Genomic DNA, 23,691 nt, shown 5'->3' on the forward strand with positions numbered 1-23,691 from the left:
CCGCATATGAAAACAGGTCACTGCACGTGGGACAGAGGGCGGAACTATTTAATGCTGGGGAGGTTGAGATAGTGACGCGCTCAGGGGACGTCTACACAAAGGTAAGCAAGTTGCTTCAGGCGCTGAATCGGAGGGTCACGCGGCCGCGTTCCAGTCCCGTCGTGAGCTTGAACTTGCTCAGCCCCCCGGCAGCCCCAGGGCCCGTGTGTGCTCTGGACGGTCTCCCTGCCAGAGACGCTCACCCCAAGACAGAGGTTAACAGATGTGGCCCAGACAGCGGGCTGGTCGGTCAGGGAGCCAGCACTTGGACGGAGAACTTTAAAATTCCAAGGTGGTGCTCTTTCTGGGATTTTAGGACAACTGGAGGAGTGTGTTTCCCTTCCAACTTTTTCTTAAGCGAGGAACCATGACGACGTTGAGGCATTCTAACGTCCTGTAATGCATGTTGTTCTTGCTGTGCGACTGACGTACTCTGTTGCTTTTGTATAGTTGAGCGGTTTTGCTTCTGGGATTGTGCTTGAAGCTCCTTGGGGTGGGCATAAAAGACACCTCACTGGTGGGCCCCCGGCACGTGTTTCCTGTTTCCCTGACACCTGCTAGCGTGGAGTCTTGAGTACGTTCATGACTCTCCAAACGAGGTGCCTCTGCCTTTGCCGCCTCGTGTTCTCTTCTCCGTCTGGCCGCGTCTTCACTGTTCTGGTAAGAAGGACGCAAGCATCCCCTCTCCAGGAGAGCTTCCCTGACCTTCCCCAAGCTCCGCGAGGTGTCAGACCCATGTCCCGAGTCCCCTGACCTGTCCGTTTAAGTGTCTGGCTCCCTCTAAAGGGTGACACTGCGATCGTCGTGGGGAGGGACGCCGCTTTGTTTGTGCCCCACCAGGACAGAGCACGGTATTTGCAGAGTAGATGCTCGACAAGTACCTGTGTAAATGAACCAGTCCGTAGTGTGCACTGCCTCCTGCATGCCAGGAGCTGGGGGCCCTGGGTGCTGTACAAGGTCCTGGGGGCTCTGAGTGCTGTGTGCCAGGGACTGGAGACCCTGGTTGCCATATGCTGGGGGCTAGGGGTTCTGGGTGCTGTGTGCTGGGAGCTGGGGGCTCTGGGTGTTGCGTGCCGGGAACTGGGGGCTCTGGGTGCTGCATGGGGGCTGCATGGTGGGCATTGGGGGACCTGGGTGCTGCATGTTGGGGACTGGAGGTCCTGGGTGCCATGTGCTGGGAGCTGGAGGCCCTGGAGCTGTCACATCCCACGGAGGGACTATGGGTCACATTTGCTCATCCATCTTGCTGTTTTCTCTTGCCTCAGACGTGCTGTGCCCCAGCGTCCACGTGGAAGGAGACCGCTTTAAGCACACCAACGGTGAAAGCAAGGAAATCACAGGTGAGAAAGCAAGGGCAGCCGCCAGCTTGCCCCGCTGTGCCGTTTGCCGGGCGTGCGCCCTCCCTGACTCAGGGCCGGCCTCGCTGATCTGCTCCCCGGGATCTCATGGGACGGCCAAGCCCCGCGGGCAGAGCCCCACCGGCAGCCCCCGAACCGTGAGCAGCAGCCGCATCTCCATCTGGGAGCCGATGGTGACCCTGTGGGAGCCTCTAAATAACACGTCAGAACAAACGAGTCGCAGGTTGAGTAAGGGAGATCGGCGGAGTGAGCAGACGAGAGGAGAAATCAGTGCGTTCAGGGTGAGAGTGTGAATCGGAGTCACAAACAGAGACCTGAGTGATGGCGGGGAGAGAGCAGAGACGCACGGCTGCAGACCCAGCGGTGGAAATAAACCCCAGAGCCGCTTCCCAGGCTGCCCCCGCACGACAGGGTAGACAGGGTACGTGGCAGCGGCTGAGGAGGGCTTCCCACCCTCCTGGGAGCCACAAGTGTGGGAGTCGGGTTGGCTCCTCCCCATGGCCCTGTCCTGCCCCTGCAACTCTCGAGGGAGTTTTCTCTCCCTCCACAGGAGCCCCGCTCCTGCCTGCTGCCTGAGGGGTCGGGGACCCCCTCCATGGGCAGCCTCGGGGGCAGGGGTCTGTATCCTCCACGTGGAGCCAGGGGAGGGGGTCAGGAGCAGGCACTTTGCAGACACTGTCCGGGGGATGCCGTCCCAGTCAGCCATCAGGTTAGGGCGCCCCTGCCCACAAGAACATGCCAGCATCTGCAGCTCTGTGCTTGGGGGATGTTTCTAGAACGGTAGAAGGCTGCCCTGCCTGCTCGCACAGCAGGTGAAATGTGTCCCCAGGACTGACTCTGCTCTCAGACAGTTTCTTGGGTGAAGAAACACCCCAGTTCTTCTGTCCTTCCGGGGCAACTATTCTGAGGTCCACGTTTGAGCCATTTCCTGGTGTTTCCCAGCGAGATCCAGCTGCAGTCACCTGCTGGGGCGGCCGGCTGAGCGCCACATGCTTCCCAGCTGCCCTTCCTGCCTGTCCCCCACCCTCAGTCCCCCATCAAGCGCCTCCCAGTTCAGCACTTCCGGAGGGACCCAAGGGAAGGTGGCGTTAGTCGCCTCTTCCCTCCTGGCGGGGCGCCTGGTGTGTGGCTCGTGCTCGGCCAGGCCCTCTCCCTCCCAGGGGTTCTCCGTCAGTGGGAGAGAAAAAGACGACCCTCATCCTCTTGCTTTCTTGACGCACTTACCTCGCAGGGCCCATCTTCGTAGCTCAGTTGCCCTGCCCAGGCGAAGCTTCTGGGCAGTTTGACATCAATGTTCCCACCGTCTCCCTCCGCAATCCCCGGCCAAGCACAGCTTCCACCAAAGTCTCTCCTCAGAGCCCATTCCTACCTGCCGCATGGTCCAGAGCTGACTCTGTGAGCAGCGAATCCCTCAGAGCCGCATCCCCCTCAATAACTCATTGTCAGGGGGGTTGTCCACAGACGGCGACAGAGATGACACGTTAACACCCACAGTGGTAAGAACCGGCCCTGAGCACCTGCGCTGTGCCAAGCACGGGGCCCGTGGGCTCTCATTCAACCCGTATGAGGGAGGGGACAGGCACCAGTTTGTATTTTATACTTCGGGAAACGGAGGCACAGGCACATTGTACAATAACTTGCCTGAGTTTCTGGCACGGTCGGGACTCATGGGCAAACCATCAGGGGGAGGGAAGGAAGGATTCCAACGCAGCTGGGTAATCAGAACGGCTTTCATACTCAGAAAAATGGGGTTCCTGAAAGCCTCACCCCCAGGCCTTCTTCCCAATGACTTCGGGAGATTTTAGGGCTTCTCTGGCCAGAACCGCCAGGAAGGGAAGAGAGCACGTGGTTTGGAGGCACAGGTCTTAGCCCGGTGCTGCTGCTCCTGGCCTCCCGATGCCGCTTGATGCTTGGGTTCTCCGCCTGTGTAACTGTGCATCCTGAGCCCTGTTTCTGGGCATCCCTCTCGTGCTTGTGACTCAGTGTCCCAGGACTTTCAGTGGCAGCAGGTGTTGTACAGTCTCCCAGGAGGTGAGCACCCTGGTGCTTAGGAACAGGTGAGACTCGGGGCTGCTCTGAAACGTGGCCTCAGACATTCTAGACTTCTCTCTCCTCCTACCTGGGCTCCGGCGTCCAGATACTCGCTGGGACGTGCCTGTGGCACCTCTCAAGTGGACTGTGGCCCGAGGGCCCCCTCCCCTCTCCCTGCCCCATCCTGTCTCCGCAAGGCCCAGCCTCCCTGTCCTCCGTGTCCTGCCTCCCTGCTGCCAGAATGACCTTCAAAATAGAAACAGGATTGTGTCTCTCTTGCTCCGAAGCCCTTCTGTGGTTCTACTGCCTGCAGAAGGGCACTCAGACTTCGCTGTGTGGCCGGCAGAACCCAGCCACGTGTGCCCCTGCCCATCCCGCTTCCAGCAAGTGTGCCCCGGAACGTGGCTTCTGACATCCCGGAGTAGCCACAATTCTCAGAAGGAACCTAGCTGGCCCGAGCCTCGTGACCTGTGCACATCCAGCTACCTTGGATGCCCTTTCTTCCCCCTCTGTCTGCCCACCTTTTATTTGTTCTTCAACTCCGGACCAGGGCTTGCCTCCTCCAGGAGGCCTCCCCGATAGTTCCTCAGCTGGACATGTCTGCCTTCCCCAGACATTAAACTTCTGGGGGCTGGGATTCTTTCTGTCTGTTGTTGGGCTCCGAGAAGCCAACAGGGCGTCCTGCCTTCTCTCCTTCCCTCTTCCTACACACTGTGCCACAAACAAGAGCAGCCGAAAGCCGCTGGCTTCTTTGGGGTTGGGACCATGAGTTAGATCAAACTGCCCGCCGTGCAATGAGGCAAACAGTCCCCAGCTAAGCTGTGTGTGCCTTGGCCAGAGGCCCTAAGGACCGGGGAGAAGCATCGAGTCTGGAAGGCCCAGCACAGCTCTGTCCAGGCGCCCTCAAAGGCGGGGCAGAGCGCCCCAAGGGCACGGGCACGGGGCAGGGGCACCCACTGGACTCAGGGTCATGGTCAACAGTGTCCCTGAAGCCGCCTGTTCCGGCTGACTCCGTGATTCTGGGGAGCTGCGGCCTCGCAGTTCCCGCCTCGAACAATTGCTTCTCGATCCCACGGTGCCTCGCATGGAGCCTCTTTACCTCGGGAACCTCGGGAACACGGTCCGTCGCCTTTCCCAGACTTTCACGCACTGCGAGCACTGCATCTTTTCTCTCTGTGCCCTTTGCTGCCACCTAGTTAGTTGCTTGTTGTTCGAAGTTTCGTCTGGTTTTTGAGTCTTTGTTTTTTGTCATTGTTTTCATTCCTTGAAACCCGTAAAAGTAGAACCAGGAAGTAGAGCCCGTGTTTGCTCTTTTAAAACTGAAGAAAGGGGCTCTCCCATGTACAACTGTGTCAGGAAAACCGAGCTCAGGGTAGCAGTGTCTGGTGACAGGGGACAGAGCCGGGAAGTAGAGGAGTGGCCCCTTTTGCTGTTTGCACAGCTCCCTTGTCACGGCTCCCTTGTCACGTGTCATCGGGCACGTGGCCACTGGATTGTGAACCAACTTGCTTTCTGGGTGAGAGCTGCTGCTCTGTGGGAACTTCCGTGCGAGGCCGTGGACAGGCCTGTCCCATGTGGTGGCTACCCCCCCTCCCCCGCCCAGTACAAAGGAGCCGGGAGCCATGAGGAGCGTGCTCGGTGCACCTGTGTCGTGGACCCCCAATCTAAGGACCCGGATGGGGCCAGGGGTGCTGATGGAGATGGTCCTCCCTCCCTTAACTTACCTGGGGGCAGCTTCTCTTGCACAACAACCTGCCCCTCTCCAGCCTCCCCCCTCCCTAAAAGGAACCGTCCCAGGCAGGCAGGACGGTCAGAGGGTGTCACAAATGGGAGAGCCCGCAGGGACCCCCAGTGCCCGGCTGCTGGAGATGCCGGCACAGACCCCCGCTCCCTGCAGCCCTGCGTGCTCGGATGGGCCCAGTCCTCAAGGAGGCAGCCTGCGAGTTGGGCCCTCAGCCCCGCCTTTGGTGGAGGAGACTCAAGGTCGCCAGCTGTGTGCGGGGCCAGTCCTGGATCAGCATTTGGATCTGGGCCAGTCTCCAAACCCTACTCTGCCTGGTACTGAATCTGAGCCCAAACAGGCTGGACACACTTTACCATTTGGTGTCTGTTCCATGGACTCTCCAGAGCCTTCTCAGCCCCCACTCCCCACCGCCCCCCACCCCACTGCCGGGAGCTTCCCAGCGCTACTAGGTCATGTCCAGGGACAGGGCCCCAGTGCGAGTGGCAGCCCTGTCACGTGAGGCCTGGTCGGTTCTGCCAGCTGCCCCGAGCAGGGCCTGCCGGGCTCTCTGAGCTGCAGGGGCGCCTGACGCTTTCTGTCCCCGGCAATGCTCAGACCACAGACCCAGGCCCTGCTCAAGGGAGCTGTGGCCGGACCAACGGAAGTGCAGAGGGGACGCTGAAAAGAGAGGGCTTCTCTCCTTGTTCCACAGCAGGTGTCTCCGTGTGTCTGGTGCCACCGACCTGCCACAGCGGGGGGATGGGGGCTCCCCAGGAACCCTCCCTGCACGGGGAGGTGGCTGCTTCTCGCCACATGCCTGGGCCTCTATTACCAGGTGCAGTGGTGGGGCTCTTGGGGGAGTGGCGGGGCTATGGCCAAGGTATGGGCCTCCCATGGTGGGCTTTCATAGAGGCTGCGGGTCCCCAACAAGGGGTGGCAGTGGGGACGGTGCAGCTGCCCGGGGCCTGTGTCCCCGCACGTGCTCTCTCGGCTTACCTCACTGACCTGTCCCGACAGCACTGCGGGGGAATGATTCCCTCCACCATTCCAGTTAAGGAAACAGACTCCAGAAATCAGGCAGCTGCTTCCAAGTCACTCTGGGTCTTCATCCCTTTGGCCAGTGTGGACTGAGAAGCTCATAAGCAACCAGAATCATCTCTTACAGTTCTGGGGGCTGGGAAGTCCATGTCCTCAGATGGTGGGAGGGCGAGGGAGGTCTTGAGGTCCCTTTTGTAAGAGCCATGGTACCATCCTTGGGGGCCCTAGTCTCAGACTTACGTGGGACTTGGCTGGGAGCATTTGGCCTTCTCGGTGCTGGGCGCTCTGTCTCTTACACAGTCTTTCTAGGGTAAAGTCACGGGCCAGCCTGGAGTTGGCTAGAAGTCCAGCCGTGTGAGTCTGTGCAAGGGTCCGGGCCCGGTCTGAGGACAGTGAGTGGGCTGGTGTGCTCCGCTCCCTGAGCATGTCAGCCAAGGGACGTGGCCCTGCTCTGCCTGTGCCCCGCTGAGGCCTGCTGGGCCCTCCATGGCCCATGCCGCATGGCTGAGTTCAGGTGGGGGTGTGGGGTCCCTGTCCTTGGGCAAAGGAGCAGCTGGATCGTTGGCTCCACTGCATGTGAAAAAGCACGGGTTGAAGGTGGCGGTTTTCCTCCACGTGGGAGCTTCCAGATTCATGTTTTCTACTTAAGGACTAAATATCATTCAACATTATATCATGAATTTCATTAATGAGCCAGGGTGTGAACTGCTATTTAAAATGACATAAGGATAAGTCTTAGTCATTTTCCAGAATGACATGATCTCAGCACGGTGAGTGGCGGGGAGTTTCAGAAAGTCACCAGGGCGGCAGCTTGGCACACCCTCGCCGTGCGTGCGACCCTCCTGGACCATCGCAAGCTCTCGGCGTGGCTTCTGTTCCTGTGCAGTCCTGGGCCTGCCGCACTGTGCCTCGCTGCCTACAGTTGTCACCTTATCTTGCGGCTGTATGTTTGCCTACTTTTGGTCCCCTGTGGGATCACCAGTTCCCCAGAACCAGGACTTTGTCTCTCCTCTTGCTGTAAGTGCTGTGCTCCCACATGGCTGGCTCAGAACAGTCTCTTAAAACCACGCATTGAATGAATAAAGGGCATCTGGACAGAACTTAGTGGTAGAAGAGGCTGTAATCATTCTAATGGAAAAATAACTGAAATGAAAACTATTCTGTGGGTTCCTGTATTTCAGAAGTTATAGGAAGAGCTCTGGATCCTATCACTGGAGCTTTACCACAATCCTACAGTGATATCTACTCAAACAGCCCCCTTTACACAGATGAAGAGACTGGTGCTCAGAGACGTTAGGCAACCTGCCTAAGGTCACACAGCAAGGAGCTTGTGGTCAGGACCGTAGCCTAGACCCGTCCAGTCCTACCACTGAAACTCTCGGTCCGTGCTAACCCTTTTCTGTCCCGCTGTTTCTTATACTGGGCTGGGGGCAGCAGAGAGGTGCTCAAAAATGTGTTGAATGAACAAATGATCTTTTAAAGCAAAATTTAGGGGGGACGTCTTCATCATGGCAACACGAGCCCTGCAGGCTAAGCTCCTGTCCGGATGGCAGTGACTTCAAAGGTTAGAGATCCCAAGAATCTTCCTGAAGTCTCATGGGTCAGGCATTGTGTCAACCCCAGAGATGCAGAGCGGAGTGAGCTCCCGTGCTTGTCCTTGGGTGCCGTCCCTCTGACCTGCATGAGCTCTCTCCTTGCCCGAGGGACACGGTGTAGGCCAGTGCGTCAAACTCTCAGCCCCGGGTTGAGCGCTGTGCTTGGGTTCCTCTGAGAACTGAGGGTCTTGGCCTGCGGGACTCAAGTCCAGACGGTTTTGCTGGCCTGTGGGTCAGGATGTGCTGGCTGGGGTTGGGGGCGGGAGTGACAAAGGACCAGCCGGATCACGGCCCTCCCCTTACGGTCAAGTGGTCAGTGCCCAGGCTCCCGTGGGTGACGGAGCCGGCCCAGTGTCACACACGCACGAGCCTGAGCTGACCCCTCCTTGCCCGACCAGTACCCCGAGCACAAAGGTCCTGACTTTCCTATCACAGACGTTACCAGTACCCACAAGGTCCTCTCCTGGAGCCCAAACACACCAGAGCCGAGGACCGGCCAATGAATGCGACATCATTCGGGTTTTTTCTTTCTTTGAAAAAATGAAACTTAAAAGCTGCCAAGCTGTAATCCAAGCAAAATTTACATGAATTGCAGGACTGTGGCAGAGCCAGTCAAGTGTTCCCATGGGGGCTTCAAGAACAGCCACGTGGCCAGGACAGCCTTCCCTTTCTTTGGAAACCCCAGGTCCGCATTTCCCCTGCACTTTGCCTAGAAATGGAAATGGAAATGGAGGCTGTGCCTGTGCTTACTTTGTTGTTAATGTTTCCTGCCCAGATCGCCTCCGGCAGTTCCTCCACTTACCTCCACACCCACTGTCCCGGCCTCTGCAGAGGTGTGCTCCCTGTGTCCCCCGTGCTCCTGCCACTGACCCCAGCTCTTCTGTTTGACAGGTTTCGACCTGATGGATTTGTTCAGTGTGAAGGAGATCCTGGGGAGCAGAGAGAATGGAATGCAGAGCTCCTATGTCCGGATGGGATCCTTCCCTGTGGTGCAGAGGACAGAGTGAGTGCTCCCTCCTCCTCCCAGACCTGCCATGGACGCCTTGCAAAGGGCGGGAGGGAGGCCAGGCCGCCACGGTTGCACACAGAGCCCTGAGTGGGGCTCTAACCTGCTCAGTGCCAGGTGAAGTCACCCTGAGACGCAGTTCCCAGCAGCCCTGGGAACCAACCCCTTGTCTCAGCAGACTTGCCACCTTGTCTATATTGGTTCTCTGGCCCTTGGGCACTCCCCTCTCTGTAGGGTTCTGGCACTAATCATTCACGCATGCGTGTGGCTTTCTATCCCTTCATTTAAGAGCTCACAGTTACGGTTGTAGATACACAGCGCCTACTCTGGCCGAACCCTTGTATTACACACAGACATAGCTCCCCAAAACTCCCTGAGTCGGTTTGGCCAGGGGCGCCGCTGCGTAGGTGTTGATTGGGTGCCTGGCCTTGCACAACTTACTGGATGTCTCTGTGCCTCAGTTGTACCTTATTTTCCACCAAAGACGAATGTTTCTGCCTTGTACTGTTGTTGAGAGGATTAAAATAGAGATTGGTCCAGGGTCTGACACCTGCTTGGTCTCCAGTCAAGGCTGGTGATGGTACCCAAATCAGTGTTCCATTCTGCTTACCCCGGGCACAGAAGTGCTGGTTCTTCATGACTCCGTCTCCACCTTAAATTTCCTGAATCGTTTCCAAGTGCTCTTGTACTAACGGCTTCAAGTTCGTCCCCTGGCTCCTTGTTTGGCTCTTCTGTCTCTGTTCCGGGAGCTTCTGGGCATGTGCTTCCTACCACAGGGCCTTTGTTCATGTTGTTCCCTCTACCCAAGACACTGGCTTGTCCTTCAAAGAACAGCTCAACCATTATGTTTTCAAGGATGCCTCTTCTGACCTCCAAAACTAACTTGGGCCTCCCCCTATCTTGTCTCCTTATAACCTATATTCCTGCATAAAACAAAGTGGTGAAGTTGCTCATTAGTCAGTTGTGTAGTCCTCTAGGCTGTCTTCTCTGCTTAGCAAGCAGCTTTAGGAGGGCCTCAGTCTGGTCTCTGCATCAAAATGAGCTCTGCCCAGAGGAGGGGTTATTCAGTGTCTGTGGAATGGATGGATGAGTGCATCAGTCAGCTCCTAGTCCGTGAAGATGCTCCGTCAGGTATGAACCCGGCAAAGATCGGCTGGGAGCACCGGGGCATGGGTTGTACGTTTTCTAACTCAACAAGCATTTTCTGAGAACTAAACACACCCTGGGCCTATGTCGGACCCGAACATCCTCCCCGGCTCTCAGCACCTACATCCCTTGAGAGTGACTACAAAGAAGAGGAGTTTGGAGAAGTCACCTTTGCTCAGAGCCTGGCTTTCTCTCCTGCAGAGACCAGAATCCCCGTCCGCTGACCCTTACGCGAGCCGACTTTGCAGACATCTTTCCAGTGTGGCTCTCTCTACTCTACAGACACAGGGAGGGCGCTGTTCTCCATCATCGGGCCCCATGCTCATTTCGGGGGTACACAAGGGAGAGCAGAGTCTAGCTTCCAGTTCCCACTTTGTGCCCTTTTCTTCTTTGGCTAACTGCATCCTACTCCCCATCCACATAGCACAGACACGACAACAGGGAGCTTCATCTTGAAGAGAAAAGGCAGTCCAGCAAGATCGAGAGAAGGAAGGAAGCACGGCTGGCACAGATGTGGTGGGAAGGTCCGACGGAGACCCAGGGTGGGCCCAGACGGCTGCGGAGGCTGCTCCCAGCGGGGCTTCTGGAGCCGTGGACCTGGGCTCGGGGCACGCGGAGTCCTTCTGAGAAGGGATTTTTATATGGTTCCAAATTTTTTTTTCTCAAAGATTTTATTTATTTATTTGACAGACAGAGATCACAAGTAGGCAGAGAGGCAGGCAGAGAGAGAGAGAGGAGGAAGCAGGCTCCCTGCTGAGCAGAGAGCCTGATGCGGGACTCGATCCCAGGACCCTGAGATCATGACCTGAGCCGAAGGCAGCGGCTCAACCCACTGAGCCACCCAGGCGCCCCCAAATTGGTTTTAATGGCAAAACACTGGGAGCAAAATCAATCCCAGAGGTTTCAAGAAAGAATGGTCTCCTCATAGTTTCTCATGCTTTAAAGTGCAGGTGCAGACGTGCAGACGCGTGGAGTTTTGATGCACAGGTTAGCTTGGTTCCTAACGGGAAGGGGGTCACTTTCAGCATTGACTTTTTTTTCTCACGTGTGTGTCGTCTGTCTACTGGGCATTTTACATGCCTGGCCTAATTTATTTCTCACTACAGTGAAGCGAGGTGAACAAGGTCATCATTTATCTGGTGTGACGCGTGAGACTCGGAATGGGACTATCATGTGTCCGCCCACACACGCCCTCGTAGGAGGCAGAGGTTGGCCCCAAACCCAGGTCCTCCGGCCCCACACCCTTGGTGCTTCCCACTGTGGTCTTGTTACCTGCTGCTTTATTTCTGGAAAGGATTCGATTGGGCCACTTTGGTTTCCTTTAGATGTTCTCTGATAATGATGATCCCCCTCCCCGCCGATGATAATAAGCTTTTTCTTAAGCTATGTATGCGTATGCTTGTGCTTGTAGATACACCCTCAGGAGAAGTCTTAGTCTCTGTCCCTTTATTGAAATATATAGAGAGAACTAGAGATGCAGGTGTGTAGATCGATGCTGCAGAGACCTAACTACATATGTGAATCCAGCTGGGTTTATCTGGGTGTATACATGTCGGACATGCACACGTATAGATGTTATTTCAGAGGTATATGAAAAAAGTGCTTTTGAACAAAAACAGTCTCTGGTTTGACTCTCTGATGAAAGAAGAAAAAGGAAAGGAAATGCCACATCTACCGTGGCTGCAAAGTGTGTGTCTGTGCGGACAGGCGGGGAAGGCCGCGTCCGTCCCGTGGGGGCGGTGACTGAGGGTGTCCCCTTAGTCCTGCGGGCAGGGACAGTGCTGAGGGATGGGCGCTGCTCCTGGCACCTGCACGTGAGCTGGCTGATATCCCAGCTTCGAGAAGGACTTGGAATAACGCGGTCCGCTCCCAGCTTGGACCTGTGAACCGAGAATCATAAAAGGAGGGCCAGGCTTAGCTCACAGGCTCGACAGCCAAACCAAGGGTCCCAGAGGGTGTGCGGGTCCGGAACCAGGAGCCCAGACGCCCCCTCACTTCCCTTCCCAGCTTTCTGGCCAGACAGCTTCCACCCCCTCCAATGCAGAGGTCTGTACCGTGTCTTCTTCAGGCAGGTCCCTGCCCCCAGAGCAGGACGTGGTCCCACTGTGGCCAGGTGCCTTGGGGTGAGGGTGCGGCCAGCCGGTGGTAAAGAGCTCTGGGGACAGGGCCTCCTCTCTGTGCGGGTCTCTGTCCAGACCCTTAGCAACCAGCTTGTGTCCTGTTAACCCACAGAGCCTGGCTGCCCTCGGCTACACCATGAGAATCAGAACACCTTTTCTGTGACTCCTGGGAGGAACAGCGTTCATTCTGAGCATGGAGGGGAAAGGCAGGCACAGGACGGTCTGGGCAGAGCTGCAGGGGGCTGAACTCCCCTGCATGAGGGACTGGCCCCCTACACTGGGAGGAGGGCAAGGCTCTGCTCTGTGAAGACAGGAGGGTGTCCCGGAGGGCAGGGCAGGGCAGGGCAGGGGATCAAGCAGGATGAGACGGAGCCGTTGGGCCCCCGGAGAAGGAGCCAGCAGGGAGAGGTGAGGACAGGTGCCCTCAGCTGCATTTGGCCTGGGAAGGGGGGCGAAGGGCGGCGACTCGACATCTGCCATCAATTTTGTCAGAGGGACATATGTGCCCCGGGGGAGTGGACTTGAAGCCCGAGGCAGGGGGACAATGAAGCGGCCACAGGAGGGTCTGCAGATGGTCCTGTTGAGGCCCTGATCGAAGGAGGAGGCAGTAAAGGCAGGAGAGAAGGTGGATTTGAGAGACGCTCAGGAGGTAAAACTGGCAGGACTTAGTGACCCACGGCGCACTGGGCTTTCCTTGCAGTCCCCATTCTCCTTGCTCAGTCCCGTGTCCTCCGTCTCTGTCCCCCTCCAGGGATGTGTTCCCGCAGGGTTTGCCTGATGAGTATGCCTTCGTCACCACCTTCCGCTTCCGGAAAACGTCTCGGAAAGAAGACTGGTATATCTGGCAGGTCATCGACCAGTACGGGATCCCGCAGGTAGGGGCAGCGCTGGGTCTTGGAGGCCAGAAGCTTCCTGTGCCCTTCTTGTGAGGCCGGCGGCACCTGTCCTGTTTTCTCCAGGGCCCTCTGTCTGGGGCCAGGAGATCAGCAGTCTGGGGGTGAAGCCCCAGGGACGCTGCGGGCAATGTGGCTTCTTCCCCCGAGGACAGTCTGGTGCCTGGTGTTCTGCTGGGTCAGGGACCAACTTCCTTCTACCCCAGGGATGCTTGGCCTTTTCAAGAGGGGCGGCCAGCTCCATTGTCCAGTGGCCTCTACTCTGGTGGCATCTTGAGGGGCAGAAGAAACTTGCTCAGGGTCGGCCAGACCAGGGCTCCATTGTGCGCCTGCCCCTTTCTTGGTGCATCCCCAAGAACTGCGGGCTTAGCCTCCTGGGTCCTGACGGTCCCGGCTGTCCCATGGAAACAGAAGGGCTGCCGTGGATGGCCGGGGACAGTGGAGTGAACCGTGTCTTGAGTGCATCTGGAAAATGCCTCCTACGTGACACGGTTGTGTTACACATGATGTCCTTTGTTCATAGTCTGGGAAGCTCTGACCTGTCTGCGGCCCCTCAGGTGTGTCCCTACAAGGGGAGAGCAGCCCCTCAGCGGCCCGCAGCCCAGGGGGTAAAGCGGGTCTCGGATCAGAGCCAGCAGCCACACATGTTGGTCTGAGTCGCAGGCGACCCTGCTTTCTGCGTCCTGCCAATCCCCAGCCCCTGGTTCTCAGGGTTTGGGGACCCCTCCTGTCTTTGTCATCACCCATCTCACCTTTGGAAGACGTGGCTCACCTTCAGCTGAGGGATACGGACTCCGTTCGCTGGAGGCCAAAATGAGAACGTGTTCGAGCGATCGGGCCGCAGCAACCACACACATGGGCAGTGGCCAGGGGACGGCGCCCTCTGTGCAGTGAGCCGTGCGCCCCCGTGAGAGCTGGACTTGGGTGCTGCACTGGCTCGTCCCCACAGCCCTGCTCTCCTCCGGAGGGGTGAGGAGTGGTCCTGAGGACCTCACACATCCGAGCGCATCGGTCCCCTTCCTAACCTGTTGGCTTCTTGCAAGGCGGGGGGATTGGTGGAGGCTGAGTACATGATGTGAGGCCTCTGCCCGCACGCTCACAAATGAGAAGGAAAAGAGGGATTTGAACACGGGGGTCCGACTCCGAATCTGTGCATTGACCACCGTGCTCAGCTGCCTCCCATCCCCCACCGTTAGTCCCGTTGAATGATTTTTCCATAGCGCCCCTGGTCCGACTGAGACGCGGTCTGGCTACCGAGTGCCCTGATTTCCTGAGTGTGGGTGGCTGTGTGGGACGGACGAGGCTCCTCTCAAGGGCTGTTTTCCTGGAGGGAACGCAAGCCGTCCACCTCCTTCCGCAGGCACGCGGGTCTGGCTTCTCTAGTTTCTCGGGGGCTGGGCGATGGGACTGGGCGCCTGCCACGCATTCTTGTGGGTGAGCCCTCACCCCCTCGTCTGGGTTCTCTCCCCTCATGGCATTTGCAGAGCTGTAGGATCTGCCGTCTGCCGGGTCTGCGTCTTCCCCTCCTCCTGGGAACGGGCCGTGGGCCCGGACGCGACAGAACCAGGCAGAGGCGCGCCCCCTCTCCGGGGTGGGGGTGGCCTGAGGCTCATGTTCAAAGAGGCTCCTGGCCATTGGTGGAACGCTCTTCCTTGGCCTTTGATGGTGGCCACTTCCATGCCCCGGGGGAGACACAGGCTAGACACAGGGAAAAACGGAGAAAGGCCTGCGGAAGGGACGTGGGCTCTCAGCAGCCCCATGCGGGCCGTCAGACCTACTGACCTTGATCTTCACAGTCATCATGATAGTATTTACAGCCACACTCGAAAGCTGGCCTTCTCCCCAGTAGCATGAAGGGTCAGGAAAGAGGCAGGGTTGGCTGGAACAGAGGGTGTGGGGGCTGCTCCTGGGGGAGGGGGCTCGAGAGGTGGTGGGCCTTCTGCTGGAGACCAGGCTCTGGGAGACGGGCTGGCCCAGAAACAGGTGGACGAGTTCAGAGACTATCGTCACAATCGAAGCAAGAGATGGTGCTGACCCAGACCGGCAGTAACAGCAAGCTGGGCAGAAATGATGAAATCCTGGACGTCTCTGAAACTAGAAGCAGCAGGACTTGCTGATGGAGCTGAGCCAGGAGGCGCCTTCCTGTGGTCCCCAGCCTGCTCCGGCACACACAGGATGCAGGCCTGCCGGGCGCTGTCCCCAGCTTTGCATCCTGCTGGAAGAAGTGTATGTCTGAATGGAAAGCCGTGTCCTCACGGAGCTCCCTCAGTGGTTCAGGGACACGGGGCTCAAACAGGAAAAGTGGTTTCTAGAAACAGAAGACCGTGTTTAATAACAGAAGTATGAGGGTGAGTTAGAAGCGTACTAGATAACTGGCCAGGGTTCACAGCTTTCTGTACTTGCCCACACCAGGCATACCCCAGCAGGCAGTGCACGTGAAAACAAATCCTGCTCCGGCTGTACTGAGGTCATGGGGTCAGGGGGGGGGCAGAAAGAGAAATCAGAACTCCTGGGCAGTGTCGTAAGCCCTGCGACTGAATCCCGGCGGTGTGTGGGCGCCTTCCTTGATCCGAGGGCTCTCATCCATTCACTCATTCATTCATTCAGTGCCTTATTGGGGGTCGGCACCATGAGCTGGGTGAGGTCCTCGCCCCAGAAGAGAGGGAACGAGCGGTATGAATTCCCCACTTACGAGGATGCAGCAGGGCAGGCAAAACAGGTGAAGGGAAGAAATGATCCAGGACCGGGCGCCAGGTAAAAGTAAATGAAAGGAGCGTGGGGACGTGAGAGCAAGCGAGCAGCTGGGCTCCAGGCGTGTGTGTGCCAGAGAAGCCTTGCCCCACGGGGAGGACTTTGAATTTATTTGCTTAGTTTGTTATAGCTGATGCTTGGAGCAGCACCAGAATCTAATAAAGACCGCGTCGGTGTTGTACGTACATGCTAACTGACTTAATCCCCGTAATGACTCTGTGCCACAGGTGCCGTCATTACTGCCCTTTTATAAAGAATGAAAGAGTCCAGAGAGGTTAAACAACTTGCCCAAGGACACACAGCTCAAAAGTGGCTTGCCAGTTTGGGTGTAGACACACAGCAGACAGCCCCAGTTTTTGAAGAATGTTGGCTAGGATTAAGGTTTTGAAGAACGTGGCTAGGATTAAGGTTGCTGATGCGGTTAAGAGTCAGGGGTAAAGAACCCAGCAAAGGATATCGAGGTATCTTGGGATAAGCGACGGCAAGAAGCTGCTACCACCAGAGGCCTGGGTGGCAGGGACAGGGGTGGTCAGTGGTTACTGGAGACCATAGGTCTGGAGCCATGGAGGACAGAGAGTCCCCAAAGGGCTAGGGTGTGTGGAGGGACACAACCACCGGGAGCCACAGGGAAGCAGAGAGGGGCAAAGAGAATCAGCCCTCGGACTCTGTCGTCCTGCCTATGGTCTCCATCATGGACTTGCCAGGGGCCACGCGGATGAGACACCGAAGGGCACAGGAGGCCAGGCAGAGCCCTTGAAGTTCAGACTCTGGGGGTGGGGAGCTGCGCAGGGCACAGAAGGTATTTGGTGAGTACTGAGTAAGGGCGAGAAACGAGCACATGGTTGGGAAAGTGTCCACACATTCTTTCATTCAAAGAAAAACAAAAGTAAAACTTTCTTCCAGAATGGCCCAGGCATTTGGCAAAGGGCAGGGGGTCCTCCAGGGAACAAGACCCATGAACCCTTGCCACCAAAAAGCCTCAAGGTCATCCTCGTGGTGGGAGAGAGTGTGGGCTGTGACGGGGTCGCAGTCTGGTCCCTGGCGTCTGGCCAGACGTGGCCCGTTTTGGCAGCCTGGGGTTTTCAATGACCCGGAGACCAGTTAGGATTTCTCACTGGGCTTGAGACTCAAGCCTTTCTGTACCGTTTGTCGTGCAGACTCGCAGACGTGCCCCTACTGCATCGTCCCCCAGGCATGGGTTGTATGTGACCCTGCATGTGTCTGAGCCCAACCATCCCATTTGGTTCAGGTGCTTGGAACAGCCTGCGGGCTCGGGGTTGTTAGCACCAAGGCTGAGGAGGGAACTAAGGCTTTATCCAAGGCCGACAAGTGGCGAGGGTCGCGGCTCGATGGGACCCGTGATTCCACGACCCCCTCCCCTCTCGCACTCTTCTGCCTTGGTCTCATGCAGCTCAGGGAGTCTGTGGCGCTCTGCTCCCCAGGTCTCCATCCGGCTGGACGGCGAGAACAAGGCCGTCGAGTATGACGCGGTGGGTGCTGTGACAGATGCCGTCAGGGTGGTCTTCCGAGGCCCCCGGGTCAGCGACCTCTTCGACCGGGACTGGCACAAGATTGCCCTGAGCATCCAGGCCCAGAACGTTTCCCTGTACGTGGACTGTGTGCTGGTGCAGACGCTGCCCATCGAGGAGAGGGAGAACATCGACATCCAGGGGAAGACGGTGATCGGCAAGCGCCTGTATGACAGTGTGCCCATCGATGTGAGTACCGGGGGGCTGGCCACAGCCAAGGTCCTGGGGTCACTGGGAGGAAGCCTCGGGAGTCAAGTGTCCGCAACTCCCCCTCACGGGTCCGTACCACTTATCAAGACCTCACCTTGAACTGCCTTAGGGAGGGGAACCCTGATTCAGAAAACATATTAATTAGAAGCCAGAGTCACCCTCCCTCATCCACGCAACTGGCCATCTATCGCATACATTGAGCACCTACTGTATGCCAGGGACTGTGCTCAACAATGGGGACATAGGTTCCTATATGTATTTGCAGGTAGAGAGGTATTTAAATTCTGTACATTTAAATAGAAGCATTTTTTTTTCTTTTTTCTCTGATTGTAGAAAATTTGGCAAATATAGAAATTATAAGCAAAATAAATTTTAAGAATTATCCTGAGTGCGCTGTCTAGACATAACAGCCCATGATAACTCAGTGCTGCCCTGGTGGCCCTTCTCTTGTCACACCGCCCAGCTCCTCCTTCCTGCTCTTCCGTTCTTCTTGCGTCCACATGACGCCCACACACTGGAGGCCGCCTTCCCTGCCGGGACCAGACGGTCCTGCTTCCCCAGAAATAACCGGAGCATGATTTGGGATAGCTCTTCCCCAAACCATTTCTTATCATTTCCTGTGCTCATGCAAGTCCGCTATCGAATACAGGGTGGCTGGATGCCTGCTCAGTTTCGCAGAGTTTCTGTAAATGATATGCGATATTCTAAATCTTGCTTTTTGATTTTTTGCTCAAGATTCTCCGTCAAAGCTTGTTATACCTTCTTCTAGCTGCCTCATTATATTATTACGCATTCTGTTTCTTGGTCCTCCGGTTAGTGGGCACGTAGACGGGTTCTGATGTTTCCCCGTCATTGTCAGCGTGCCTGGGTCTTGAACACGCTGGCATGACTCCAAGGTGGTTTTCCTCACAAGGACCGTGGACCACACCTGCCTGCTGGGCTTGAGGTGTGGGCCAGCTGAGACAGTTTCCCTGGGCCCCGCGGCCTCGTGTTCAATGATTACATTGTGGCGTAAACAATTGTTGACTTTCCCACATACTTCAGATTTCTCAGCAAACTGACGGAATGTTTCTATGCCTCTGGCAATGTACAAAAGCTCTATTTTCTTAAACCCTCCCCAATGTATTGATATATTTTCTTTTTAAATATTCCTTTCTTTTTGGTTTTGTTTTACCAATCAGACGGCAAATGGCCGATGGTATTTTATTGCCGTTTCCACCTGCAGCTCCCTGCTTCTACTGTGAACAGCAGTCCTGTGTGTTTGTTGATCGACCGTTTGACTTCCCCTTCAGTGACTGCCAGCCCACAGCATTTGCCTGTGATTAGGGTTAATTTGTGGATTTTTCCCTTAATGATTTCAATATTTTATACATATATGTATATATATGCATATAAACATATATTCTGAATACTGATTGCCAATTTAGTGTATGTTGTAAATATTGTTTCCTAATCTGTCAAGCACAAACCATAAGCTTAAAAAAAAGATGAGTAAGTATGAATACCTGAAAATTCAAGAAATGGTGATACGGAAAAAAAAAAAAAAAAAAAAAACAAAAACCCAAAAACACCATGAACTAAGTTCTGAAGTCTTCTGTAACTTGCGCTATTAGCCGAGGGATAGTTCCTAAGCATTGCCGGCACCTGCAGAAGCCTCACACGGAAGGCCAGGAAGGGGTGACCGAGGGGTTAGGCAGGGGCAGTGGGGCCCAGAGAGGAAGGCCACACCCACGAGCTGTGCCCATGTGCGCCCCCCTCCAGCCCACGCGAGTGGCCCCGTGGTGGTCACGGTCATGGTCACGGTCACACACGGATGTGTCCTCTGGTTCTGCCTGCTTGCTTGTGTAACATCTGCAATGGAAACCAGGCTGTGCTTCCGTGTGTCACTGCTAAGAAGGTGACGTCAGACATAGGACCACATCAAACAAAGGAAATTGTTAAATCAAGTAAAGCCATAAAAACCACTACTCAGATTGCTGCTAATTCTAGCGAATTGAGCATCACCCTGTGCCTGGGAATGTCTTCGGTGCCCCCAGGCCATTTCCGATCCAGTCTGTCCCGCAATCTCAGGAAGCAGACACGATGGACACCCTCAGTTCACAGACAGACAGCAGGACACTCCCTGAGACATTCAGTGGTTCTTCTAGGGTTGGAACTGAACGTGGCAGGGTTGGGATTTCTGCTCAAACAGCCCATCCTCAGCACCCATGTGCAGACCAGGCCTTGACTCAGAGAACAGTCAGGGGCTACTGAAGACGGAGCTGAGCCACGTTGGTGACACAGAGGACAGTGATGACGGTTGCCATTAGCCTGTGCGCTCCTGTCACCAGCACAGCCCCTCTGCCTCCCCTGAGAGCCAGAGAGGGGCTTTCCTCCCCTCTGAGCTGGGGAGACTCCAGCTCAGAGACGGTAACTCGTCTGCTTCAGCCCCATCTCCTTGCCCTCCTGGAGCCGGTGGGGGGTGGGGGGCAGAGGCCAGGGTCCAAGCCTTTCTGTGCACGGGGGTGGCCTGTGGGAACAGTTGGGACAGGGCAGGGGGGCTCAGGGCTGCACCTGAGATGCTCTCTGGGGCTGCAGGGAGCAGACGGATGGGAAGGTGACGAGGGGTAGGCCGTTATGGAGCCACGAGAGGTCCAGGGGCTGGGGGCCTCCTCAGGGACAATGAGGTTCCTGGTGCCTCCTCTTGGTGGGGGGGTGTCTGTAAGAGAAACGGCCGGGCAAGCCAATGGGCACATGGTGTGTGCATACACCCAGGGACAGAGTCAGGGTGCTACTGAGTTGGGGGAGAACTAAGGATTGGAGTGGGATGGGAAGGGGTGATTCTGTCGCCAGAGAAGGGTCACTGAGCTGCATCTGGTGGACCCTGGAGGGAAGCCGGGCCGGGGAAAACCACCCAGGGTCAGGGAAGACCACCCAGGTCTCGGGGGTGTAGACCTGAGCAGAGGTCTCCAGGTGGAGTGGGAGCCAGGGGGACGTCCGCAGGTGTGCTCCCTGGCTCGGTGGAGGGAGAAGAGAGGCAGGAGCTGCTGGCAGGAACAGGAGGGTTTCAGGCGGTTGGAAAGGGGCCCCTCTGGCTCCCAGACCCGCTCACCCAACCTGGGAGCACCTGTGCTGGGCTCTGGGTGTCTGTGCTCTCTCCCTGGCCCTGCTCCTCTGCCTCTTTTTTTCCCATCCCTGTCCCTGCAGCCTTGCCAGACGGGCCAGCTGGAGTGTGTGTGCTCGCTAATGCAGAAAGCAGGACCCTCTCTTTCAAATGGGCCTTGTTCGAGGCATGATGGGGCATTTTGTCATTCTCTCCTCCGTCTGTGGGCTGGCGTCTTACAGGAAATAGAACAGACAGATGAATGGAACGGTGAAGTGTTTGTAGCAAGCCAAGTCAGGGAGGTGGGGAGTCATGCCTCCCAGTCAAAACAGCCAGGAGTATGAGGTCAAGCAGCTGACCACCTGCCCGGCCAGCTTGCTTGGCCACTCCAAGTGCAGCACAGGTCAGCCCAAGAAGGGCAGGGGAGGTAGAAGACCATGGGCACTTAGCATCAGTGTTTAGTAAAACAAGCATCCCTCCTTCCACTGGTGCAGCTCAAGTTCCCTTAAAAAAATGTTTGTGCCCTCACACATGCCTCCATCCAACACTTATTTCTGTGCTCTGGGCTTTCGCTGTGTGCCAGAAATGGTGTTGGGGCTCCGGTGATGTTGGGGCTCTTGTGGCAGACAAGAGGCAAGGGATCCCTGCCTGCAGAGTTCACGTGCTGGTAGGGAAGCAGATTTTAAAAGTAAACTAAGAAACAGGAATGCTTCGTGGTCTGCACGTCACCGACATGCAGGGTCGCGAGTAGTGACCAGCGGTGGGGCCGGCACTCATGTGGTGGTTACAGGGCTGGGATGTGAGAGCAGCCAGGACCGTTTTGGGGAGTGACTCAGAGCTTGCTGGTTTTTCGGGGACTTTCCTGGAGGAGAAACCACACATGTATAGGCAGGGCTGTGGGACTCTCCTCTTTGAGGAGGCTTGGGCTTTATCTGCAAACTGTGTGTGTGTGTGCATGTGCATATGCGTGTGTGCGTGTGTATGTTGTGTGGGCGTGTGTGCATGTGTGTGTTGTGTGGGCGCGTGTCCGTGCAGATGCGTGGACGTGTGTGAATGTGTGTAGTGTATGGATTGTGTGTGTGGATGTGCATACACGTGCGTGTGTGAGTGTATCGTGAGGGTTTGTGCACAGATGTGGTGTACATGCATGTGTGTATCGTGTGGGTCTGTGTATAGGTGTGTGTGTGCCTGTGCATGAGTGTGCATTGTTTGAGGAAATGTGTGTACATGTGCGTGTGTGCATACACAAGTGAGTGTCGGACACCAAAGCCCTTTTAAGTTACACTAAGGGCCTGTGGCGTTCAAGCAGGTAATAGAGACACATTTTTACATTACAGAGTTGGCATAAGCAGCCACGTGGAGAAGTCTAGAGGGTTGAAAGTGGGGTCCTTTTTGGAGGCTTTTGGGGCCTGACATGAGAGCATTCAGGAAGGGGCTCCAAGTAAATACAGTGGCAGTGCCCGGTGGGGGGCGGTGCTCGGTGGATCCCAGGGGACTCCAGCACCAGCTCTGTCCTTGCCAGCTCATCTGTAGGCTCCAGCCTCCTTGCTCTTGGGCTGTCTCTTCTAGAAGGGGATGTGTAAGCAGGTGACATGTAGGCTCCCCTGAAGCTCAGTCTCGTGAGGGACCCCGAGGAGAAAGTGGGGCCCGATTCCTGCACAGGCCTGCTGGAGGCATGGGGGCTTCGGGCTGCCGAATCCCCCAGACTCACTCTGTCCTTGTGTCCCTTGCAGTTTGACCTGCAGCGGATCGTGATTTACTGTGACTCCCGACACGCCGAACTGGAGACTTGCTGCGATATCCCCTTGGGCCCGGTGAGCAAACTCCTGCGTGCAGAGGTGGGCAGGGAACGGGTCCTTGGCCTCCGGAGCAATGGAGCTCTCCAGGGCCTGTGAATGGGCATTCAGGGGTCGGGGGTGCCCACCCTCAGGATGTGGTCTTAGAGGAGCCCAGTGACCATCTAGGGCTAGGGCTTCATTTCCTGGGCCCCCAGGTGTAGGTTGGAGGTCATGCATGTCTCCCTAGGGGGTTGCCGTGTTCCTGACCTTAGTCGACACCGCCAGGCTGCAGGCCGAGCAGGGGTACCAGGGAGGGGAGGGGAGGCCGAGCTGGAGGCATGGCCCTGGGAGGGACAGACCATGCAGGCCATGTTTGGTGGAGGGGAGGCGCCGGTGCCCCGGGCTGGTTGAGAGGGGAGGGAGAGGCTTGCAGCCAGGACTGGAAAGTATGAGAAAAATGAGAGCTTTTCCCCTGACCCCGTGTGGGTCAGCCTCTCCCTGGGACCTCTCTGAACTCGCCCCCTTGCAAGGCTCTCCCTCCCCAACTTCTTTAACAAACCCCAGTCCTAGGGCTGCTTGGAAGACGGCCTTAGTGACAGAGCTGTCTTCCCACGCTGGAGGGCTGACGTCCACATACGGTGCTCAGGGGCCCTGTGCCCAAGACACGGTGGTGGGAGCCCCTCGGGCTGGGGGCTTGGAGTCAGATGGGCCTGACTGTGGACTCGGGGAGGAGAGGAGGTCAGGTGAGGGCCTGGAGAACAGAGGGACTGGAGGCAGGGAAGTGGGGATAGGAAAATGCATCGTTACCAAACACCTGTTGGGTGTGAGCTGTCCATCGAATCCTCCTCACTACATCTCATGGACACACTCTTGTCCCCATTCTGTGGATCCTAACAGTGAGGCTCAGAGGGATTCATAGTTTCTGCACCTGCTGAGAGGCCGGCAATGTGGCTGAGAGCAGGTGTTGGCCCAGGCCCTTGTGACTCCACGTGCTAGGAGCCCAGGACCTGCCCTTGGGCATGACCCGACCTCCCCTCCGCTCAAGCTCTGGCTTCTTGGGTTCCTGGTCCCCTTGCCAGCCGGGGAGCGGCGCTGGGTAGAAAACCAGGCTCTGCCCTTCTGACTCACTGTGATTTCCTTCCAGTGCCGGGTGACCGTGCTGACGGAGCCTTCACTCCCGCCCCCGCAGCCTCCCACGTCTGGCAGTGAACAAATTGGGTTTTTGAAGACCATCAACTGCTCCTGCCCGGCTGGAGAAAAGGTACCCTCTGTAGCCGACCCTCAGCCCCCAGCCCAGAGCGCCCGAGCAGAGCAGGGCAGAGTGGTCAGCAGGTGCGTCCGTGGAGGAGGGAATTTCCCATCATGCACCAGGATGGCCAGGGCAGGATGGCC

At 56.8% G+C, this 23,691-nt stretch overlaps 1 protein-coding gene across 2 annotated transcripts in view; it reads left to right on the plus strand.

Annotated features, from left to right (window-relative positions):
* COL22A1 (collagen type XXII alpha 1 chain) overlaps positions 1-23,691 on the plus strand; it is a 236,355-nt gene that overhangs the window by 44,349 nt on the left and 168,315 nt on the right. For both annotated transcript variants that reach the window (XM_059165553.1, XM_059165552.1), the window contains exons 4-9: positions 1,305-1,379; positions 8,676-8,787; positions 12,808-12,931; positions 17,143-17,418; positions 22,255-22,335; positions 23,444-23,560. In XM_059165553.1, coding sequence (XP_059021536.1) covers positions 1,305-1,379; positions 8,676-8,787; positions 12,808-12,931; positions 17,143-17,418; positions 22,255-22,335; positions 23,444-23,560 — 785 coding nt within the window. The remainder of the gene's footprint in view (positions 1-1,304; positions 1,380-8,675; positions 8,788-12,807; positions 12,932-17,142; positions 17,419-22,254; positions 22,336-23,443; positions 23,561-23,691) is intronic.

Source organism: Mustela lutreola, chromosome 3 (genome assembly GCF_030435805.1).
Source record: "Mustela lutreola isolate mMusLut2 chromosome 3, mMusLut2.pri, whole genome shotgun sequence".
NCBI lineage: Eukaryota > Metazoa > Chordata > Mammalia > Carnivora > Mustelidae > Mustela > Mustela lutreola.